The following is a 25,608-nucleotide window of genomic DNA, read 5'->3' as shown; positions in this document are numbered from 1 at the left end:
TTGACTTCGCCACCCCTGGAGAGAACGTGATCTTAGATTATCGCCTTTGACGTGGTCTCAAATGGATCTTCAAGTTCACACAAACAAATCTCCAAGTTTCGCACCTTCGACGTGGTCTTAGATGGATCCCCAAGTTCACCTTTGGTGTGGTCTTCAAATTCGCACCACCTTTTGATAACTAAGCGCCACCTTTGGATGAATGAAACTCGCACCACCTTTGAACACACTTCGCACTATATTCGCCTCCCTCAATTCGCATGTAGAAAGGTAAAATTGATTATGTGAAAAAATGAAATCTCTCACCCCTTATATATATAGCGCGCTCATCCTTCACCCCTTAGGCCGACTTGATAAAATAAAACCATTTTTTAAATGATTTGCAATAAAATAACAAGGCCGACTTGCCTAATTGAGCGCTCAAATCGATTTTTATATAAATTAAATAATTAATTATTAATGCCTTGCGTTTTTTAAATGAGAATTTCGATTTTTAATAAAGGCAAAAAAAAATAATTAATAAAAGATAACGCCATATTAAATGCTAAATAAAAATGGATTTTCAATTTTTAAATCGATTTAGCATTTAAGGAAAATTTGAATTGTTTAATCTGGCGCCAAAAATTTGGAAATGAAGTGGACGTACCTCATCGCCCTGGTCCCTTGGAGAGGGACAGGAGCGATTCACCATTTTTGTCATGATTCTTGCGTTTTCAACGTTCAACTCCTTCATTTCCACGTTCTAAATCGATCATCTGGTTGGGTTCTTCGAATTAGATTGCCTTGCATGTGCGCATGAGTGTCTTTAGATGTATCATCGCCCTTGTCCCTTGGAGAGGGACAAGAGCGATCTCCATGTTTCCACATTCATCTTGCATCTTTGATCTTCGAACTTCCATTGCTAGGCGAATAACATCATTGCTAGTCCATTCCGCGCACGTCCCACTTGCTTTTGCAAGGTACCTTTGATGCTATAAGGATCATCGCCCTTGTCCCTTGGAGAGGGACAGGAGCGATCCTAAGGTTTTTGCTTGAAATTCTCCATTTTGATACGATCCTTTCCTTGTATCATCTTCCAAATGCCATTTAAAACCTTGTGCGTCCTTGTCTTAACATGATTTTCAAAGAATATCATGTGTTTTGCCTAACATCGCCCTTGTCCCTTGGAGAGGGACAGGAGCGATCCATGTCTTTTCTCCGTTTTGAGCTCAAGTTGGTAACATTTAACCTTGGTTCATTGTTTATTGCCTTCGAAATAACGTCCTTTACCTCGTCCATCCTCGCCTTGCCTTGACTTTGAAGGAGTATGAGTGTTTTTGATGAAATCGCTTTGGTCCTTGTCTAAAGGACAGGAGCGATATGGACTCCTTAGCTTGATTGATAATGTTTGGACGTTCAAAACTCTTGCATGTCACTTTAAAAAGATGTCTTGAACCTCGTGTGACCTTGAAAAAAAACCTTGACTCAACGTGATTTTGCATGAATTGATCAATACACTCAATATCGCTCTGGTCCCTGACTGAGGGACAGGAGCGAAGTTCAACATTGTGAGCTTGTTCTTGTTTTTATCAACTTGCAATTATCTTCAATGCGTGTAATGACGTCCATTCGATCCTCTTGGTAGCTTAACACTTGCTTGTCTTTTGAAATCGATGCCTTAATGGAAATATCGCTCTGGTCCCTTCCTATGGGACAGGAGCGATCTGGGGTCTTAGAGTGCAAATCCTTCCAACGTGACGACCTTGATGCTTGCGTTCGATTGAAAATGCCCTGAAACGTCCCTCGCCACCTTGTCTTGACTTGTGTCGACCTTGAACTTTGGAGGAACGACCTTGAACTTGCGTAGGAAGTATCATCACCATTGTATCGCCCTGGTCCCTTGGAGAGGGACAGGAGCGATCCTCCCTTTGTGGCCACTATCTCACTTTGCCAGGTTCCAAGTTTATATTCAACGGACTCGTCCTTCTTCACTCTATTCGTTCATGCCTTGACATTGTCTGTAACCTTGCAAGAAAAGCAATTATATCAAAAATCGCTCTGGTCCCTTCCTGAGGGACAGGAGCGAACTAGGCATTTAACACTGGTATGGACGTCCCAAAAATCTTCAATTTATATTCAATGCATTCATCTCATGTTTTCCCTTGTTTTTGAACGTAAACTTGCCTTGACCCTTGTCTGGATTTTGCATAATGAAGGAAATCGCTCTGGTCCCTTCCTGAGGGACAGGAGCTACAAGGTACCTCGCCCTGGTCCCTTGGAGAGGGACAGGAGCGATTTAGTCAATGTAGGTCATTATCCTTCGTTTTTGCATCTCAAATTATATTCATTTGGCAAAGCATCTTCCTTCGGACCCTTTCAAATTATTAAGTTTTCAAAATCTTGCAAGGACAAGGCGAAATTTGAATTGTAGCTCCGGTCCTTCACTGAGGGACAGGAGCGCTTTTCCTCCTGGAGGCATTTCTGTGCTCATGAAAATCTTCAATTTTTATTCAATGGAAAGATCTCGCCGTTCTCCATCACTTCCAACTTGAAATTTGTCTGGACTCTGCAAGGACGATGAGATATTTGAAAATGAGCTCCCGTCCTTCACTGAGGGACAGGAGCGATTTTGCTCCTACAAGCCAAAATAACAAGATTTTTCACATTTTAACACTTCACGAGGCGAAAACAAATCAATTCCAATGCCCAGGATCAAAATTCAAAAAAGTCAAAATTTGGTCAAAATATTCAATCGGACAAAAATTCACATTGACGGTCAACACTTAGACAAATTTAAGCTCTGCATGAACATTCCAATTGAAAATTAGACCATTTTGGCGAAATCATTGCATTCAAAATTTGCATTCTAGAAAAGGAAGCTCAAAAGCTCTCAAAAACGACTGGATTTTGGCTTGAAAAGGCAGAATTTAAAACCCTAAGGCCTGGCCCTAAATCCAGACGACCAACTAACTAACAAAACCCTAAAAACGAAAGCGAAAACGAGCGAAAAACAAGCAAAAAGAGGGGGTCCCCATTTGCGATGGAGCGATGTGTGAAAAGGTCACAACAGGCACATCCCTTGCATGCCTCTGAATGATATTGCTGCAACTTAGGTAAACCTGTGACAAGGTTTCCCATAAATGATAAAGCTCTATAATTCAGGTGGCCTAGTCTTCTATGCCAGACCTCATTTGCATTTGTTGCTTCATGAATTAGGGCTAGGTTTGGCTCTGTGCACAGCTCATACAAATAGCCTTGTCTTTGACCAATGACTTTAGCTTTCTTGATGGAAGAATTTCTTGGCCAAGCCAACACCTTGTTCTCCATGAAGGTTACTCTGTATCCGTTATCTTCTAGGGCTGATATGGAGACTAGATTTCTCTTGATGTCGGGGACATATAGTACTCCTTCGAGTTGCAATGATATGCCTGTCTTTAGTTTGATGGTGCAGGAACCAATTCCTCTAACTGGATGTGAGGAATCATCTCCGATGGTTACTTCCTCATCATTATCCTCTGTCATGGAGTCTAGCACTTCTCTAAACCCTGTAATGTGTCTGGATGAGCCACTGTCGATCACCCAGGAGTTAGACTTATTTGATGCATGGCTTGTAAGTGTTGAGTAGAGGACATAGTTCTGAAAGTCATCTTCTCTTTTAGATTTTCCTGCTCTAGCAAATGTGGCTTGTTTGGCTCTCTCTGGACATTTTGCAACAAAGTGCCCAAACTTATCGCACCTATAGCATTGAATATGTGATAGGTCTCTCTTTGAAGTGTTCTTGCCTTGATGACCCTTCCTCTTCCTAAATTGTTTCTTCTTGGTTGTCTTATTTGTGTTAGTATTTAGAACTTGAAGGTCTTCGTCTATGTTCTTTTGTTTTATTCCCATCTTGTTCAATCTTGATTCTTCTTGGAGACAATCGTCCCTTAATCTTTCAAACTTAGGATACTTGGACCTTGCACTGATGCCTTGGACGAAGGTACTCCATCCACTAGGCAACCCATCTAGAGCAATGAGTGTTAACTCTTTGCTTTGGATCTCGTAAATCCAGAGTTGCTAGTTCATCTCTTAGAATTGATATCCGCATAAAGTAGGCGTTGATTGTCTCCCCCTTGTTCATGGTGATATGATTTATTTCTCGTTTTAATGCCAGAGTTCGACTTGCATTTGATATCTCAAATGTGCTTTCAAGTGCTTTGAACATTTTATAGGTTGTCTGATGTTTTCTTATGATGGGCATTATGTTGTTTCTCACCCCATCAACTATTATTTTTATGGCCTTTCAATTTCCCTCAATCCATGTTGTTTTGTCAGATTCATTTTCAGGTTGGTCATTTTTAGTTTGAACAAATGAATCCACTTTGTTCTCCTTTAAGATCATCTGGATTCTGAACGTCCAGGCTGAAAAATCATCGCCACCTCCAAGTCTGTCTTCGAATCTGATAGCGCTGGCCATTGGAGAAATGCGATGTAGTATATAACCTTGTTCTTAAATTATTCACAAAATTGAATAGCCTCAAGTTCGATCAACTTGGCTCTAATACCATGTAAATGTTATTGCAATTTCCAATATAATGAACAAGTTATATGCAAGATGGTGTATTTAAGATTTTGGTATTATGACTGTGACAATAATTTATTGTCTTTCTTTTGCTGCAGGTATGGAGGATGAACATGTATCGATTTCAATGTCATCCCCTTTCTTTTGAATGATGTATATATAGTAAGGTAGTCACGATCAAGTGGCACCTTGATCGGACATGTCTTTTAGACATGTCCGACCAAGATGTCACTTGGTCGTGACTGTCAACCGATCCACTCGGTGTCTATGATAACTAATCGGTGCCATTGTAAATGATAACAGATCGATATAAACACACCCGATAATGAATCGGTATCAAAGCAAACACGCCCAATAACTAATAGCATTATATATGCTATCGGGTTACTAGCCCGGTAGCATTTAGATTGACGCTTAACTATGTTAAGCAGGTCGTCGATCTAATCCATCTTTATCCAATATCAATATCATAATCAAGATCAATGTTACAGTCTGATAAACATATTCAGTTCGGAAAGCATAAATCAGATGATCTAATAGCATAGATGAGTAAACCAAAACAAAATAGAGGAGATTAACAGGTTAGGAAAGTCTTATCTTGCAGAAGCTACTAATGCATTAACAGAACTTGTCATTATTATTTTAATATTGAAATTTGAAAAATGATATTTTTTCACATTGGTGTTTATCACATAGAAACGGGACTCACCTAGACTCGCCCGGACTCGGCGAGTCCGAGTACGAGTCATGCTCGGCGAGTCCTAGGGGCTCGGACTCTGGCAAGTAAAATCGCCAGACTCGCCGAGTTGGCGAGTTTGGCTCAAACTCGCCAAACTCGGCGAGTCTTGAGCCCCAAACTCGGCTACTACGTAGCTTAAGTAAAATGACAAAAAAAAAACATTTTAAAAGGTTTTTTTTAAATGAATGGTCTCGTCTTTGTTCACTATAACCTCCGCCTGAGAATGAGAAAAATTAGGGTTACAACATGTCAACCAATAGAAAAATAACACCCGACGCCTTTATTAAATAATAAGTTGTTTTGGCCTCACGGGGCGCTGCCCCTCGACCCCGCCCTGTATCGCGACAGGGAGCGCGCAAGGGGCGATGCCCCTTGACCCCACCTTGGGGGCGCTGCCCCCAAACCCCCGTCGAAAAATATGGGGGGAAATTGCATCGATAGAAGTAGGGAAAATTTAACCTCCGAGTCTGACACTGATTGGATCGACCAGGTAGATATAGAGGTTGAGACTGTAGCCATGGCAGAGGAGGAGCGGAGAGCACGAGCATAGACTGGAGATTCAGAGGCAGATAGTGACACGGATGTTCCTGATGTTGGTGAGCATGGCATGGTGTCACGGGGAGCGGCCATGGCTGTCCAATCATCCAGGACCTACCTTAGATGCCTTCGCAGGGGGTCGGGGCCGGAGGGTGCTGTCGTGCAGGCTCCTCTAAGCCATAGGCTTGTAGTTGTATTTACCTTTGGTATTTGTATGAAACATTTGATGATGATCATATGATGACATGTATTTTTTATTCCATGAGTTTTTTACTATTGTATACATTTGACAATATTTATATATCTATGTTTGTTATTTTCTTCAGCTACAATTTGCGTTTATGCTTATGTGATTGATGTATACTTGTGTATGTAATCAAATGAGCCGATTTTGATGATGTTATTGTGTCTTTAAGGTGTATTCAATAAAGGGTGTCTGAAACAAGTTTTAAATCTTTAAAAATCTCTAAATTTCTTGAGTTTTTCACTTTCCCGAGTCCAACCGAGTCTGGAGCAGAGTCTGACGCCAAGTCCCGAGTCGGCCTTGCCGAGTCCGAGTCCCGTTTCTTTGGTTTATCATGACATTCAAATTTATGGTAGTTTTATTTATTACATAATGATATGTTATATTCTGAACTTAATTGATAATTCCAATTTCCATGTACAAATGAACTCAAAATGAACACAACCCCAAAAAAATTTGCCAAACCTACACTAAGATCCAAACTAGAAACAGCAACTTAGGACAGCTGAATAAGGTACCCATTTTACTTTTTAACTCTGAATTCAATAACTTCGCTTGGGTTTGTTTCTAAGACATTTGCAGACAAAGCATAATCTGGAAACAATCATGTCTACGTGATTTAAGTGCTAGTGGTCCTTGCTAAGTGCAGTAACTAGAAATAGAATGAAAACGATGTCTTAAATCACATTTTAGTATTTATCCAATTAGATAGTGCAGAAGAAAAAGAAAGATTACCAAAGTAAGAATGCCAAGAAGTAACGGAGGTTCTTCTCTCCAATGCAGTTATTCTGCAAATGAAGTAAAGAGTATGATTTCAGATATGTCTGAACAACAATATATCCATGTCAACGTAAGTAGCATATATTTATTGATTCAAGGAAAAAAACGTAGGTGCCAATGTAAACAGACCATCCACCCACAATGATGATCAAAACGTGCAACACAGCGGTCACAAACACTGCAATGCTTAGACCTTGCAGGTCTGGAAGAACCAACATGAGAACAAACAGTCCAGTTGGAATAATTTTAGTCACAATAATCACTAAATAAATAAAAATTCAACAGCTTAGTTGTCAATGTTCAATGAAAGAGTGGAGAAGGAGGAAAACCTTGGAATCTTGCATGTTGCACATTCCTTTTCAGTAAATATGATACCATCATAACAGTATGCTGAGAGGTATCTTGAAACATTTGCAGAATTGATAGTACCCGGATCAGAAAAACTGGTAATTGTAAATAGGATAATCCCTATAAGCACGGCAATCATACTCATATACCTGCACAAGGATCATTGCACTACCTCTGAGGAATTTTCACCACAAAATCATTTAAATGTCCAATCACATCAAAGATATCTAGAATATTGAAATGTTACTTTTACCAGTGTATTCCCGAGATATAGTAACCAGGAATAAAGCTGGAAGAAGACTTCAAAACAAAATAGTAAGTTACTCCAATGGTTGTTAAGTACAATATCTGCCAAAGGAAAACAAAGCCGACAAGCATTAACCACGCTAAATGATTGCATTGTCAAAGAAAAGGAAAACACATCAGTGGCAACATATGTTTTTGGAGGACATACCTCAGGTAGAATAGGTAAAATAATACTATTATAGGGTTTATATAAGTAGTGAGCATGACTGGTGCAGATAGATGGCAAAGCAACCTAAAATGGAAATTGCATACAAAATTTTACGATCCAAAAAACTGGAGCAATTCATTAAGGTGACTGAAAAATTCCATTTAGAGCTTAACACTTACCTTAATTCACTGGAGAAAAAATATAAAATAGATGCCAATGTGGACACAAGTCGCTACCTCAGAGGGCTAAAATGAACCCTAACACTAAGCATCCCAAGATACAGCTACAAGTTACAACCAATGACCAAAGAGGCCTGATGTGGCAGATTTACATCAATGTGCGACTACGCACTAACATGTATCACTAAGGAATATTGGAATTTCATTGAAAATATTTCCATAATGGCATCTTGGAATTTTACTAAAGAAATTGTTCTTACATGGGGGACCACTTGAGGCAATAAGCTTTTTCATCTTTGTTGTCTCCAAGATATGGACAGAAAAGCCCTTCTTTTTCAAGTTTCATATCTATTATAAGGTCCAAGTGAAGATCATTGTTTATGTGGGGAGTTGGCAACATCCATAGTTGCTATCTTTTATTATCTTGAACACATGTGCACAACCCTTTACCTTTGGAAATCTTTGCTTACAGATACTGAGTTTTAAATGGGACACCTAGATTGCTAAATTATATACATTCTTTGTACCCATTCAAGTTGACAGAGCTGCTAACGACCTTTTGCTAGTACAGTCATCCACACATATAATGTCCCCTTCTCGTTGATGTACTTCCAGTGGTCCATTGGCCTATTCCTGAGACCCATAGGCTATGTGGAATGAAGAATGAGGGTCAAACATTGATGAGGCGAGAACTTACTATTTTTAGTAAGTCAAGGGTTGGTTGTTTTGGTGATACTGTCCTACTGAGCTCTCCATGCTTTGTCAGTGGGTGCGAAGATCATGCTTTTCGGAGCAGAAGTTCATGACTTACTATTTTTAGTAAGTGGCAGTATGGAATGTTTCTATTTTTGGCAGTGGACAGGGTCCTAATCCTACAGCAGTTCAGTGGTCTTCCTTGCTCAGCTTCATCCTAGTTTGTTTTAATAATCAGTATTGGAGTCATAAGTGATGTAACTAAATATTATTTCCTTATCCTAAGGTTTAATATTTAATTAATTTGATTATTTTTACTACTGATTAATGACTTTGGAAATTGCGCATAACATGATGTCTCTTAAGTGCTAGGCGAATTGTTTATGTCTGGAAGGGGGACGCCAATATTAAAATGGGAGATGTTATTTTATTCAACAAAGTATTTGCTAAGTCAAAAATCGTGGTCCTTGCTTGCTTGGCGTGAAGTTTGACTTGAAGTATGGCACCATCCTTGGGGTCCACTTGGGTAAATGAAATGCAAATGGGAAGGATGAATTTGGGCGTATGTGTGAGCATTTGCATTTGAATTTGGTGGAGTAAGAAGTTATAAATAAGAGCCTTGGGCTCTCATTTTGTATCTTATGAAAATTGCATCGTTATGCTGCCAGTTTGGCAACTGAAAATCTGAGCTTCGAAGTGTGGCTTCCTAGCTAAGTCTCAGTTTCGTACTTGGAAGATAGTACCCAGCTGTGTCCTGGTGTTTCCAGTGTTGTTGGTGAGTGAGTTTTGTAGATTGTGGAGTGTTTAGTGTGGGATTGGAGTGTTTTCTGGTTGCTGGTCGCGGAGTTGCTGAAACTGTATTTTGCTCATACCTCTTGGCCAGGCAATTCTATCATTCTAGGCACCGGCTCATTCATCTTTCCTGCTACTGGCGATTCATCTTGTAATTTTTTAGCACCTTGCATTGAGTATAGAATTTAATAATACAAATCGAAATTCTCTGGTTAGGCATTGGGTTTAGGAGGTGCATTGGGATGTGTGCCAAATAAATGAGTGTTTTGATAGATTCCCTTGGGTTTGTTTTCATTGTTGCTAGTATAGTGTTGATTTAGAACTGATTTGGGGTGAATTGGGTGAGTATTGAGAGAGATACGAGTGTTTTAGTGGGTTCATAGGCTCCTGGTTATGCATTTCCAGCCTGCAGTTTTGATGTTAGTAGAGTTTCATATTTATTCTCTTGGATGTTTAGCATTACTCTTCTACTCTCACTCTCTCTGTTATTGTAAGGTTAAGTAGTAGTACTACTAACCATTGTGGCTTGTAAACTCACATCCCGCCGAAAAGTGGAAGAGGCTGGCTCGCCGCCTATATTAGTTAAATTGTAATTCAGTCCTCCCGCTACATAAGCGGTCAAGTGATGATCGGTTGTAATGGTCCTCCCGCTGCATAAGCAGTCAAGTGATGATCGGTTGTAATGGTCCTCCCGCTGCATAAGCGGTCGAGTGATGATTTGCTGTAATGGTCCTTCCGCTACATAAGCGGTCGAGTTGAGTTTTTTGTAATTCAATCCTCCCGCTGAAATATCGCGGTTGAGTGATTTGTGTCTGTTGTATGTTTCTCTTGGTTGGTTCAGCGCCAAGTTTCTTGCACTCCCGCTGGATAAGCAGAAGGGGTTGGCTTGCCGCCCAATATTGTATTCACATTATCTTTTCAGCAGATTTGAGATCTAACGATCCCCTATTCACCGTATTCTCTCACCTTCCCATATTGGGCACTTGGTGATCAGAAAGTGGAAGGGTTGCATTTTCAGCAAGCTTTGAGTTTATGCTTTCTAACCTTAGCGGGTTCTATGTTGATTGATGATTCTGATTGGTCTTAAAAAACAAAAAAAAATAACCGAGATATTAGAACACATGTGATGGTAAATCAATGTAAGGGCATCTTTATTCGCAAGCGACCACCGAAGTACCCTAGTTGTCTTGTTCTCACACCATGCATAGAGAATTAACTCCTCTTTGACTCGCCCTCATAATACAAGCTACAAAATGTGTATAACCAATTTTCTCTTTATTTTTGGAAGATTGTTAGACACAAATGCTAGGAGAATGAGTACCCTACTTCCTCCTAAGATTGCAAACCTAGGCCCTATGACATTCCCCAATGAACGTTACTAGATGATGTATTGGCTCTTTTAAGAAAATTGTTGAGGACATTGGCCCCTCTTCTACTTTGGAATCTGGTATAGATTGCAACCAACATTAATCATCATTAACCCTATTTCCTTAGATTCACTTTTTATTTGATTCATTAGTTGTTTCTTTGACATAGACCTCTTTTTAACCTATCCATTTTTATCATATGGATTTTCCATCTCTTTCTTGTGCAAGGTTTACACATTTTCCATTCACCTCTAGTGAAGAATTCTACTATTTTAGTTTAGCTATTCCAATTAATCAAGGTTTCATGAGGACACTCCCCACCAAATTCTCATTGTTTCTAGGATAGGGGCACCTCTTGTATGTTGAGATTCTGGGGAAATGTCCCCCCAACATATCGCCATCACTATCGGTTTATAGGGGGCATCCCTATGATATCTTCTTAGAGAGGGAATGTTTCTAGGGTGTCCCCCCGATTTAGAGACTTCAAGGAAATGCAAATACAGTCCCAAGAAACTCAAGCACTTTTTAAAAAAAATTGGGCCACTAATCCTAACCCTAAAGTCTAATGGGCTCTACCAACACTCAAAAAAAGATAGAAAAAACTGCATAGACGACATCAATTAGACTAAATACACTCTCCAACTTCATCATTAGTTCTTTCAAGAATGAAGAGTTGGTTAGAAATACTGTGGACTTAGTTTTGAAGTAAGCAAGATGATAAATTATGAAAATCGCATGCATCATTAAGGTTTGTGTCGTCTTGAAAATGTCTATCCATAGACCCTCACAAGGGCACTAACCCTCGACCTCACTAGGGGGCTTTACCCCAAGCCCCCAACTAGTTGCCACCCCCAAATCAAGGTGTCCTTGGTCCCCACTCCACAAAACCCATACCCTTATTCTAAAACTTCATGGAAATATCTAATTATTGAAGTTCCTTGCAGCACTATTACATGCTATTATAACCAATTAATCTTTCAATTTCATTAACTTATTCTAAGAATTCTTGACCTTGGAAACCTGTGAATTCTCAAGCACAGCCTAAGAATAGGAATTTCTTCTTGTTAATGTTGCAAAGTCTTGCAAGTAATGTGTCACATATATATGGTTTCCATGACTCAAAACTATGTCGTTGAGACTACTCAACATGTTTTTTTTTTGCAATTTTGCAAAATTTGTTTGCACTCTAAATCCACACAACAAATTCATCACATTGAATATATTATGTGCAAAGGGCCATGAAGATAACTTAAATTACCTATGATTCGTATTGTCCTCCAACTCATCACTTTTTTCCTATTGTATTTAGCTTTCTATAATTGTTGGTGTTGATGTGTTTTTTACGCACATGCGAACACAAAATAAAATACCAAAAAGTATCTTATCCTCTCTTGAACAAAATCTCTCAAATGCTGAAGATTAGCTTAAGGATCACTTGAGAAGACGACAAGGTTCATGAATGTAGGGTCACTACGTGTGGATAAGCTCAGTTGGTTTGATGTGATTATGCTGGAATCACAAGGGGACTTACATTCGAATGCCTGAATGCTTGATTTGTTGGAACTTAGATCATTTGATGTTGCGATTTAGTGATGCTTTTTTGTCCTAAGTAGCTTGATTTTAATAAATAGAAAAAGGTAAAGGGTTGAGAAGGTCTATTCTAAGGCGTAGAATGTAAGAACATGGATGAATGACTATATGGAACCCTACCGAACTATATGGAACCCTACCGAGCGAGATCTCACCATCAACTTGAACAATTTGACACGAGCTCAATGCAATCTTCTAAGGACATTTCAAACATGTTCAAATCAATACCATCAAACATTGATCACCATTCAAGTTAATGCATAAGCAATGAGTGTAGAACGATTCGAAGGTAAGCTCATATCATTCCAGTTGACCACACAAGGCGCACTTACAATCAGCAAGAGGCTAGTGGTATGGATTATACGGATTCCACATGAATGCATTCAACAAATTCCTCCACTCAATCTAATTAGCATGAAAATAAATTGAGAAGTAGAACCATGAGGCTTGTTGAAATAACAAATTTCACCATAACTTCAATGAAATGAGTATGGCGGGTTGGGTGGACCCCTACTATTCTAAAGGGGAAGTAGATGTCGTTGTTGGGCTCGACCGGTAGGGAGAGGATTGGGTGATTCTTCATTCAACAGAAAAACTCAGATGTGGGCACTAAAATCTCCCTCCCACCCGCCTCATAGTCATGTTGTTTCGCTTTTGATCTGCCCTACTCCCCATCCGAGCCATTCGGGAAAGGGAATTTTTCATTAATAAATTGGGCTCTCATTTACAAGTCACACCAACAATTCTTCCCTCTCCTAATCTACTCTAATTGCTATTTTACTTACTATTAGCTATTCTATTCACTACTAGCTATTCTCCAACTATTCACTATTAACCTTTACAAATGAAGAGCCCGAGCTTTATAGAGAGCTCATTTACAATGAATGGCTAGGATTGATTCTCTGACAATGGCCAAGATTTTACACTGAAAACCCTAATTAGGGTTTGTTACAACAAACTCTCCTTAGCCAATAAGAAAATTGCATTTAGAGAATGTGGACCAATAGATATCAAGGGTAGGTGCCTCGGAGTTTGTGCCATCACATATGAGTTTGATTCATTGAACTTAGACGTTTTGATGTGGACTTCATTGACTAGAGGAATGATGACTAGGTGCCATCTTGGATGCCACTTCAACTTGTACCTTTGTAGACTTGGAGTGATTGTATAACTTTTCCTCAACATTCCTTTGAACTCTTCATCTCTCCATGGTGTGGTGAAGGTTGAAATTCCTCTTGGGCGTGAAGTTTCTCCTTTTGTATAGTGGTGTAGGTCTTACAATCTTTCTCCTTTTTGCTTTGCAATCACCATCCTCTCCCATCTACAAAACAAAACAAACATGATATCAAATACATAATATATAACTTTGATAGTTCTTCTTAGCTTGATATATCCCTTGATTTTATGTGTTTTGCAGGTTTGATAAGAAGATCTAGAGAAATTAGCCTTCATGGAGCACTTGAAGTTGATTCTTTCTCATGAAGAGGAGTTCTTGAAGTGTATTCCATCCTTGATATTCCTTAAGTTTCCCTTGTCTTTGAAATCACTCACTTTACTGAAATCATGAAGTTGTTAATGTAGATTAAATCATAAGGTTTAACATGAAATCCGCTCATGAAGCTTGATTCATGAAGTTGATATTTGCTCATAAAGCTTTTGAAGATGAAGATCGCTCTAGTTGGTGTGCCCATGAAGTTGTTTCTCTCATCTTGCTCATCAGGTTTGTCTTTCCCTTCCAACTCATGAGGTTCGCTCATGATTTCTAACTCACGAAGTTCGTTTGGGTGAAACTTGCTTGTGTGAAATTTGTTTCAAATCCTTGAGTTATGATGTGTACTTGTTATGAATTTCCCTCCAACTCTCCCAAACCTGAACTTCACTCTAAACTGGCAACTCCCGAAGTATGAACTTCGCTCCTATCTCTCAACTCATGAAGTTATTGAATTTCACTCCAATTTGAGAGATCATGAAGCTGATAATCTTTAAATTTATTTCATTCCCTTGAATCTCATTTTATCAACGAAGGCTTGAAGGTGTAATCTATTTCCATCTTCTCTATTCATGAATCTCGCTGTTATCCATCAGCTTGTGGAGTTCAAGTTTGCTCTCATAAGGCATTTTGTGAAGTTCACTTGAGAAGTGCGACTCATGAAGCAATGACTTCGCTCTAAAACCTTTGAACCTGAAGTTCCCTCCTATCTTACAACTCATGAAGTAGTAAAATCGCTCCAAAACAGTAAGTCATGAAGTAGTAAAATCGCTCCAAATCGGTAAGTCATGAAGTTGTAATATCGCATCTGAAGGGTTCTACTCATGATGTCTTATTTCCATTGCCTTGTTTGTTGAGTTTGTTTGTCTTCTCCAAACATGAAATTCTCTCCCAAGTGGTATCTCATGAAGTTATCTCAAACCTGAAATTCGCAGCAAATCATGAAGTTCGCTCCAACATCCCAACTCATGAAGTAGGCACTTCGCTCCAAAAGGTGGAAACATGAAGTTCGCTCCATGGTGCTCGAACATGAAGTTCGCTCTTCTTGGTGAGATCATGAAGTTTGCTCCTCTTGGTGAGATCATGAGGTTCACTCCATTCCTTCAACTACCAAAGTTATCAACTTCACTCATAAACTCAAACTCATGAAGCTATCAACTTCACTCATCTCTTTCAACTCTCGAAGTTACCAATTCGCTCAAAAATGATAATTCAAGAAGTAGGAAACTTCTCTCCAAAGTAGGAAACTTCGCTCCAAAGTAGCAACTGCTGAAGTTGGCAATTTTCGCTCCAAAACCCAAACTCATGAAGTAGTAAACTTCGCTTCAAAATGCTCAAACATGAAGTTATCTACTTCACTCCTCTTGGTCAAGTCATGAAGTTGTTTGACAAGTTAGTCTCTCCATCAGGATTCATATATGGAAAAGAGAAATGCCACTTATACTTTAAGTTATATTCCATATATATTGTCAGGATGTTTGAGAGTGGTTTCGAACCTCCAGGAGTTATAATGCAAAATCTAGTTTTTGAAAGATCCTTCAAATTTCCAGACTTAGTCAAATTTCAGGTCATTTCAGGATTAGGATGGCATTACAGACTTCTAAGGCGAGTTCACTCTGACCTTGATGTAAGGGACGGGACTTAGGAGGACACTATGCATTCAACCAAGGTTTGATTTAGCAACTTGAAGCGTGACCGCATAATACACAAAAACCCTAGGAATGATCTAAATAACCCCTAATCACTCAACTGACCTGACCTCTTGGCGTTTTGAGCACCTATACATCTCTAATGCAAAGGCTAGTAGCAAAGACACGATTACCAACTAAGCTAAGACAACCAACCCAGAAAGCGAAAAAGTGGGGGTCCCCATTTGCAATGGGGTGATGTGTGAATACCTCACAATAGTTGGGTATTTCACTTACTACAAGGGACACTTCAGCTTTGTTGAAGCATCTATAAATGTCATATAAGAGTCGCACCAATTTTCTTTACCATATTCAGAAGTGTTTGTGTTCAAAACCATTGATCTATTCTCCTAAAGCTTTCACTCAAAACAAAGTTAAAGGAAACGAGATTATCCTAGGTGAAGAGACAAGACTCATCCACATAGAATACACGATTTGAAGTTAATTAATAAGAGTAAGCAAGCTCTTCTTCTTCGAGATTTGCTAAACCTAGAAAAGTGTTCCCCTAAGGTCTCAAAAAGACAATAAACAACAATTAAATATTATAGCCTAGGCATTGACTAACCATGCCCTAACAACAACTGTAAGCAAACCCATAAGACATCATATTAAGAAAATTATTGTAGGTATGTGTATGTAACAAATAATGGCAAACAAATTCATCACTTAAGATGAGTCCCCTCAATTCAGCATTCACTTATTCAGCCTGAAAATCACTCCATCATGACTAAAAATTTGACCAAATACATGCTCACACAAGAATTAATACAAGGTATACCCGAAGTCATTAAAAAGGGTAGGACCTTAAAAACTACAAAAAAACTAAAATAAATGATATGCTTTATAGATTTTAAAACAATGTCATAATGGGGCAAGCTGTTGAAAACTCGTGCCTTATTCTCATAAGCAATTGATTCAAATACAACCCTCAATACTTACAAATTTGCAAAACTAATATATGAGAACTATACAATTGAAAACCATAAGTGTGGCTCTATGACTAACAAATGCAGACCCATATGTGAACAAAAAACATTCGTGAAAGAGCATACTTCGAGAATCCACAACTGAACAAGATAAGTCCATAAATCATTTAGGGCAAAACCATTTATGATAGCCTATTATATGATATGATAAAACAAGGACCCAATGGAAAAATGGAAAAATAACTTTCATAAATTCTCTATCTTATAAACCTTGACGTCGTGAACTTCATTAGTTTACCATGTCATGTGTGCTCCACCCTATAATTAAAACTCATAGCTTACACAAAACTTTAAGCGGTCAACTAATTTTAAAATCTTTCTATTGCTTTGTACATACAACCCCACCTTAATTTAATTATAATTCTTTTGATTATTCCTTGCTTACAAGAGATAAAGAGAGTTATAATATCTTGCAACCTCGTTTTTAGGGCTTTCCAACCAATAACACACCATTTCTCTAACACCTTTTGATCCTTGCCTTCCAACTTCCGTAGTCTATTGATGCATTTTAATCCAATGGTTCTTGCACTCCTAGCCTAAAACAATTAGAATTTCCATTGTCAAGTTACACAAACCAATGTGTTGGGTCCCAAAATCACAATTCTACAATCCTAGAGTTTTATCATATCTTCAAGGCCAAGAAATTTTCTTCAAGAGGATAGAACATAGGCTCATCAACAGAAAATGGATGACTAAAGACAAATTTCTAAGAGTGGATATTCTCTACTTCATTTTGGACTCAACTAGATCGAGGGTGGTGTTCCTAGAGCTATCCTCAATAGGACTTCTTATAGAGTATGATGAACTAAAATTAAACTAATGACTATACCCAATGTTTGCTTGACCCCAAAATTTGTAACTTTGAGTTTGATTTTTGTGAACATTGCATATATGGAAAACAAAATTGTGTTTAATTTTATTCTAGTTCTCGAAAATCTGTTGAGATATTGGACTTGATACATCCTAATGTTTTTGGTCCTATTAATTCTAGTTCTCAAAAATCTGTTGGGATATTAGACTTCATACATTCTAATGTTTTTGGTCCTATTAGTCAATTTCCAAAATTATATATTAAGGATCTTACATTGATGATTACAATAGAGGAGCATGGATTTAGTTCCTTGTGTTAAAGTAGATTAGATTTCTTAGTGGATAGAAATAGAGGTATCTTTTAATTTTATTGTCTCACAAATGATGCTCTCACTATCCTATGAATCTTGCAGGTTGCTGCAAGTATAAGGAGAAGATAGTATGTCCACAAAGTATGTTGATTAGCCAAGTATTGATAATACTTCAAGTGTTGCTGATTATATCACAAATATTGCTGAGTGTTGAGAATGAGATCGATCTTCAAAGGCTTGCACTAATAGATTGCTCTACTTACCTTTCACCGATCTATCGTGGATTATATATATATATGGGTGAGGAGACATATCGATGGATAGACATGTCTCCACACATGTGGAGACATGTCTCTCCACCGATATGTCCATTCATTAACCATTGCAAACATAATACATACCGATTCATAATCGGTAGTTTATAGTCCATTAACAAACCGATTCCTAATCGGTATGTTAGAATGATGATAACACAAGCATCATTAAATTGATACACCTTATCGATTATAATAAAGATCAAGTAGTAAATCAATACACGTTATCGATTATAGTAAAGATCAATGAAAGTAGTTGATACACAATATCGACTCGGTTTAGATCATGCACGATACTCAATGCAGATCGATAAACACAAATTTATACCTGGAAGAATAATAGTAATGATGATCAATGTATGATCAGCCATTTGATCATTCAATCAAATTGATGCTTATTCATAACATGATTATTTATTCCACATAGAATAAATAAATATAATGATTTATGATTTAATATCCATTTATAATTATGTATGTATGTATATTAATATATGTAATAATAATAAACTCAATTATTATTATTATGATGTATATTGGTATACATATTTAACAAAATCATAAATCATTCTATTGATGTAATTATCATCCATGATTATGTTTATCTGAACGAAGCTATCATCATTAACACCTTAGACAAAAATTTGAATCCTTTTGTCAATTTAAAGAATTTAAGGCTCTTGTGAAAAATCAAACTGGTAAAATGATTAAGTGTTTGAGAACTAACAACAGTGATGATTTCTATTCAGCAAATTTCAACAAGTTCTATAAAAATCATGTAACAGAAAGGACAAGACAACTCCATATACCCCTAAGAAGAATGGAGTTGCAAAAACGATGAATAGGACGTTGATGGAAAGTACTACGAGTATGCTTAGTGGGGCTCACCTATAACAAAAAATTTGTGCAAAAGCAGTTGCAAAGGCGTGTTACCTATTTAACAAGTCTCCTACATTGCCTCTTGTTGATAAGACACTTAAGCAGGTGTGATTGGGCAAAAATCCCTCATTGAAACATCTTAGAGTCTTTGGTTGCAAGGCATATGCTCATGTGCATAGGGCAACAAGGTCATAGTTGGAGAACAAAGTTCCTAAGTGTTTCTTCATTAGTTATGGCATTGGTACGAAAGGGTACAAGCTTTGTGTAATGTCCCCTTATTGTACCTAGTTTAGTATGAGATTTCTATTAGCCTATTCCTAGGTTCCCGTAGGCTAAGTAGATATGGTTAGGGGACACAGTGTCCTAAGAACTCTAGCAAAGGTTTTCCAAGTATTCTAGTAGAGTTTCTATTTTCAGCATATGGCTATTTTTAGTAAGTTCTATTTTTAACACTTGGTCTTGGCTTCTATCTTCTCTCAGTTCTTAGGACACTGTGTCCCCTAACCAAATCTACTTAGCCTACGGGAACCTAGGAATAGGCTAATAGAAATCTCATACTAAACTAGGTACAAGAAAAATAACTTAAGTCTTTTTAATAACTAAAGTGAGGAAGTGTTCCCCTTGTTCTACGCCTAGAAAAATGGTAATTTAAAGTTGTTTTAAAAGGGGCAAGAATGGACTTCCTAATGTGACGCCAAGATTGAAGGGTGAGATAAAGTGATTTTAAAATGTTATATTGTGAGATCAAGGAATGGGTCAAAACTTTTAGGGTTGTTTCATGTTGCTTTCAAAAGGTGAAATGATAGGGAATATGATTGAAATTAAAATAAGAGTTGTGATTTTAAAATGTTATAATGTGAGATCAAGGAATGGGTCAAAACTTTTAGGGTTATTTCATGTTGCTTTCAAAAGGTAAAATGATAGGGAATGTGATTGAAATTAAAATAAGAGTTGCTGTAATTTTTCCCTCACATTATATATTTGTGTTTGAGCTCTCATTTGGATAGAGATGAATTGACAACTGAATGTTATGCTGCTGGAATGAGCTCAGGGAGTTCTTCTTTTGCTGGTTGAGGACTAAATCTCTCTTTTAGGTTACTGGTTTCGGTGGTGAAACATCCACCCTAGCTGGTTGGTGCTCTTGGTTTGGGATTGACAGTGATTTTGGCTTGGTTTGGCAGGATGGGTTTGAAGATATCGAAGATATATAAAATATTTTGATGTGGGTATTGTGATTTTAGTTTGTGGTGAGTTTTGAAGTGCTGTTTGAGTTTTGGAGCTTTTTCTGAGCGCTGGTGTGCTTTTTCAGAAAACCTGGATATCTGAGTATATCCAGTTTTGATCATATTTCATGAAGACTTTTTTGGCTTATCGGTATAGTTTCAAACAACTGCCTTGACATGGGAGACTCTTTGTGATAGGTTATTAGCATCATTTGAAGGAGCACTGATTTTATAAGGCAAAATTGCCCTTATGTATTGGGCTCCAATTCTTGCATAGCATGTGGGTTTTGGTGAATGTTGTAATCTGCCTGTTAGAGATTCAATCTGCTGTGAAAAATGGTTTTTTTTGTTTATATTGCATATGTTCACTAGTTATTACCATGATATTTCAAGAAGTTTCAAGAGGTTGCTGATTTCATGAAGAACTGAAAAATCTCAGATCTGCAATTTATTTAAATAAATCTGATTTCTGATTACTGTTATTGCTATGTAATTTGTATCGGTGGTTCAAGTTGATTTTGAAAACAAGAATATGTTTAACTCTTTCTATGCAATGTTATTTTCAATGTATGCAACATCATGATGAATAAACATGAAATACCAAACACTTCTGCAGTTCTGTCTCTTTCTATCACAAAACACAAAAAAAAATCAGGGGTGGACATTTCACTTCGAGATCTTGTGGCCAAAAGAAGTTTAACTTTAAATAGTAGATCTATCTTCAAAGACGTTGTCATGTTCCCTACCGTAAGAAAGCAGAAATAACCACTATGACCAATCTCAGATTTTATTTAAACTAAACTAGGGGTTTAAAATTAAGGGAGGCCAAGCTCATAAAAGAAAAGATATTAAGGCCGACCAATGAAAGATAAATATAATTACTAAATTTAATACCATTAACCTATTTAAGGCCGACCTAGAATTATTAACTAAATGGCAGTGATTATTTTAAGAGGACCGACCAAGGAACTAATTCAATGAAAAATTAAGAACAAGCATTCAATAAGGCAGATCTCAATTAGAAGGATTAAATAGCAAAGTATTTAAATGGGCTGCTGGGTTGGTTAAAAGGTATTGTTAGCAATAAATAAATAGAGAAATCAGGAGCAGTGACCGATTTGTGAAAGGATGTATCCCTTGCCACATTAAAAGATGTGACTCCCTGCAAATGGAGATATAAAAGGAAGAGCAATTCATTGAATAAAGGGATCATCATGGATCGTGGAATAAGAAGTGAAAGTCTGAGTTAAATTCAAAAAAGCAGTCATCTATAATAGTTAATATATTAAAATAATATTGTAATATTGATATAATGGTCATCTTAGTCATTTAGTTAATATTTAGAAACTTCCTTTTATGTCTTTCGTCTTTAGTTAGTTTTAGGAAGTTTCCTTTCTATCTTTTGTGTTTTTAAGGAAGTTTCCTTTTTGTCTTTTGTATTTCTATTCTTGATCGTTTCCATTATAGAAAGATCCTCTTGTAATCTCTATTTAAGAAGCTTTCATCTCCTTTAGTAATTATTGAATATCAGTCAATTATTATTTCATAATATCAGAGCTAGCTACATTTTTTTGGCGATTTTAAAAAAAAAAATCGTAGTTTCATTACCTAGAATTTATTTTTAGAAGTTTTTTATGATTTTTTATGAAAAATAGTGGTGTTGTTACATGAAAGTTTTTTCAGAAGTTTTGATGATTTTTTCAATAAAATTGTCGTTTTTTCTTGAATTTATCGTGTGAAATTTTCATAAGGGTTTTTTATCAGTTGTTTTTGATAAAAAAAATCAAGGGTTTTACTAAAGATTTTTAAGGCATTTCCTAAAGGGTTTTTGGCCATCTTTCTATTTGTGGATTCTTTCTCTACCAAAGGGTTTCTGGGTTTTTTTCCACAAAAAATCATGAAGAGTGTTGCTATTTTGGGGGTTTTCTGATTTCTTTCCACAAAAAATCATGAAAGGGTTTTGCATGATTTTTTCTATAAAAATTAGGGAACATTTTGCATGATTTTTTCTAAAAAATTGTGGTCATGGGGTCTTACCCTTTTTTACAAAATGAAGGTTTTTTGCTGATTTTTTCACAAAATCATGTATGATTTCAGCATCACATCAAACGTTTGACGATTTTTTTCACAAAATCATGGTTTCTTCCATCTTGTTTTTGGTTGTTGCTTCTTTTGACATTTTTTGGCAAAATCGTGCTCTTTCAGACCTGTGAAGTTTTTGAGCAGCTGATCTCAATTTTTGTATCTTTGAATAGTGGGAGGGATAGCTTTGTTACCCAACATCATGTTGGAAGGATTGTGGTAAACTTAGTCATATCCAAAAATTCTACAGAACCACAGAGGGTCTCAGTAGCAAGCTTATGTCGCAAATCATTCTAAGAAAGGGGCAGCCTTCTATGCATTCATGGCTAAATGACATGCAAATTATGTCACATCTTTTGTAGGGTAGTTAGTAGGATGACCATTGAGGGAGGGTATTAAAATAACATTGTAATATTGATATAATGGTCATCTTAGTCATGTAGTTAGTATTCAGAAACTTCCTTTTATGTCTTTCGCCTTTAGTTAGTTTTAGGAAGTTTCCTTTCTGTTTTTCGTGTTTCTAAGGAAGTTTCCTTTCTGTCTTTTGTGTTTCTATTCTCGATTGTTTTTGTTATGGAAATATCCTCTTGTAATCTCTATTTAAGGAGCTTTCATCTCCTTTTGTAATTATCCATACTACCCCGAGTTTCCGGGACAAGGGGACAAGTTTCCAAGACAGCAAATTTTAATGCCAATTTTCGGGATGGCAGGGGGATGGCAAAGGGGGCAGTTATATAAAATATAGGGAAAATTTAAAATATATAGGGAAATTTAAATTTTCATATGAAAAATAGATAAAGCGTGTATATATACATTATATTCATATGAAAACATGGATAAAGCAGCTATATGTACATTATAGAACCTTAAAATACCACATTTGTGTTCATAATTCATTGTCGATACTCAATATACATTCATAATATAGAATTCATTGTCAATACTCAATATGCATTCATAATTGAAAATCCATTGTCAATATGCCAACACTTGTTTCATTTGCTGAAAATTTGATTGCTCTGCTTAAACAATTATCGCCAGAAATAATTGTTTTTATCACCCGTATCGCATATCCTTCCCTTTTAAATATATAAATATAATATGGTAAGAGATGAAATATTTATATCGTTCCCTTTTAAAGTTTTAAATATATCATATAGTCAAACATGAAATATGGCAACGATATTATGAATTATCAAATAGTCAAGACTTATGTTAATAATTTAATACCGTTGCCTTTTAAATTTTTAATATATGTTGTTATATGGAGCCTAATCAAACTTGGAGGTTAAATTTTCCCCACTTTTATCGACGCAATTTCCCCCCAAATTATTTAACGGAGATTTGGGGACGACGTCCCCAAGACGGGGTCAAGGGGCAATGCCCCCGTGGGGGTTTTCGAGAGCAACACCCCTGAAAGCTCAAATGACTTTTATTATTTTATTTTCATTTAATTGATACTTTTTGCATTTAATTGATTTCGGGCAAATAATTTGGGGCCCACATTAGGACAAAAATAATTAAAAAATATGACTTTTTTAATTTTTTAAACTAACCCTAATCCCAACTGTAGGGGACGTCCCCAAGACAGATTGGGGACGTCCCAGTCGTCCCCCATGTCCCTGAGACGTATAGACGTCCCCCATGGCTAGGGCAAACATCCCCCGTTTCCGAGACGTTTTCCAAGTCCCCAAAACATCCCCAGAACCGGAACGGGGGTTTTCAAGTCGGGGACGTGTCCCCGGGTTACGTAGGTAATTATCGAACATCAATCAATTATTATTTAATAATAATGGTGGAGAATCAGATCGGATTTGACTAAAAACAAAAATAAGCATTTGACCGAAGTAAAGGAAATCGGTAACCATATAAATAATTTAATCTGCTCATAGGAGGAGATCTGATTTTATTAATTGTCAGCTCGACTAGAACTAAGGGAGGAGAGCATAAGTTCTTATACATAGAATCTGCATTCATATATATATATATATATATATATATATATATATATATATATATATATATATATATATATATATATATATATATATATATATATATATATATATATATATATATATATATATATATATATATATATATTGTAAGATACAATATTTGTTATGCAATATGAATACATATATATTGTTTAAGTAGTGAATAAAGGAATTGATGGAATTATTTATATTAATATAATTCTTGGTTTAATCTATATTTTCTAAATAGCAAACATGAGTAGTGTTGGCAAGGAAACATGTTAAGGAAAGGTGGTATAGGTTATCACAAAGTACACCAACCCCATGTTGGATGGACGAGAGTTCCTACCACTTGGGCCAAGGGGGGTATGAGCATGCCCTTGGGCTTACTTGATAAATAGTTTTTCCAAGCACCCTAACATGCTCTCCTCTGTAATCTCTACTATGATTGGCTTCCGAAGAAGAAATTATGGATTAGATTCAAATGTAGTTGTTATTCATCATTTCATTGATATTAATTGTTCATTTAATCTTAAAATTCACTAGTGAATTAAATGTGTTACTATGAATATTATATACTCCAAGTAGGGAACATTACACAAGTCAAGACTTCTTCCACTACATTGCAAACAAAAAACAAAAAGGAAAAAGATGTGGTTCAACTAAATCCAAAAACCAAGAAAGCTGAACCTCAAAACCCACAAAGAACCTTAAGAGAAGGAGAGCTCAAATAGTTCAAAAGAGAAGGTAGAACATCACCTCACTTGGCATAGACAACAACCAGAAGGGTATTCTTCTTCCGATTGGAGATGTATTTTTGCTTTGATTACTGACAATAATTAGCCTGGGACTATAAAGGAGGCTACGGATATGGATCATGTGTAATATCCCAGTAAAAAAAAATTTGTTTTTAGACCAATAACAATTCATCCACAACAAATAACCCATTAAGGTTAGAGGAAAAAACCAAACAACTGAAAGGGAACCCTTCCACCTTTTGTTCACCGAGAGCCCAGACTCGGAGGGTGAGAGCATACGGTGTTCCGGGGATCGTTAGCAATCATAATCAAACTGAAAATTACAATGCATGGGCGGCAAGCCAACCCCTTCTGCTTATCCAGCAGGATAGAAACCAAAGCTCTTGGCGGTAAACCGACCAAGGGAAAATTACAATAAACTGAAGTTCAATCACTCTACCGCGTATTTCAGCGGGAGGACAGTACATTAAGCTATCACTCTACCGCATATTTCAATGGGAGGACCTTTGAATTGAACTTATCACTCGACCACTTATTCAACAGGAGGACTGATTACAAAACTAAATTACAAAACTTAGAAGGCGGCAAGCCAGCCTCTTCCACTTATGCAGTGGGTAATTACAAAAGAAAGCAGAAAGAAGGGGATGATCAGTACTACTGAAACAACCTTACAATATAGAGATGAGATGAGATGAATAATTGCAGATTTCTACAACATAACTGTAATTTTCTGTTACACTGATCTGCAGGCTGAAAGTACAGTTTCAGTAGCCTATGGAAACATCAAAACACTCATAACTCAACTCATTTTTTGCCCGAATCAACTCAAATC

The 25,608-nt window shown here is 36.9% G+C and overlaps 1 protein-coding gene across 1 annotated transcript in view; it reads right to left on the bottom strand.

Moving 5' to 3' along the window:
* LOC131051151 (probable protein S-acyltransferase 17) overlaps window positions 1-25,608 on the bottom strand; it is a 169,658-nt gene that overhangs the window by 53,579 nt on the left and 90,471 nt on the right. Inside the window, exons 3-6 of the mRNA XM_057985534.2 lie at window positions 7,439-7,533; window positions 7,167-7,334; window positions 6,967-7,039; window positions 6,793-6,845 (exon numbers count right to left, since the gene is read on the bottom strand). Of these exons, the coding sequence (XP_057841517.2) occupies window positions 6,793-6,845; window positions 6,967-7,039; window positions 7,167-7,334; window positions 7,439-7,533 (389 nt within the window). The remainder of the gene's footprint in view (window positions 1-6,792; window positions 6,846-6,966; window positions 7,040-7,166; window positions 7,335-7,438; window positions 7,534-25,608) is intronic.

The sequence above is a fragment of the Cryptomeria japonica genome, chromosome 9 (assembly GCF_030272615.1).
Source record: "Cryptomeria japonica chromosome 9, Sugi_1.0, whole genome shotgun sequence".
In the NCBI taxonomy this organism is placed as follows: domain Eukaryota; kingdom Viridiplantae; phylum Streptophyta; class Pinopsida; order Cupressales; family Cupressaceae; genus Cryptomeria; species Cryptomeria japonica.
Note: the sequence above shows the minus strand (reverse complement) of the source record. Positions and strands in the feature narration are given on the sequence as shown.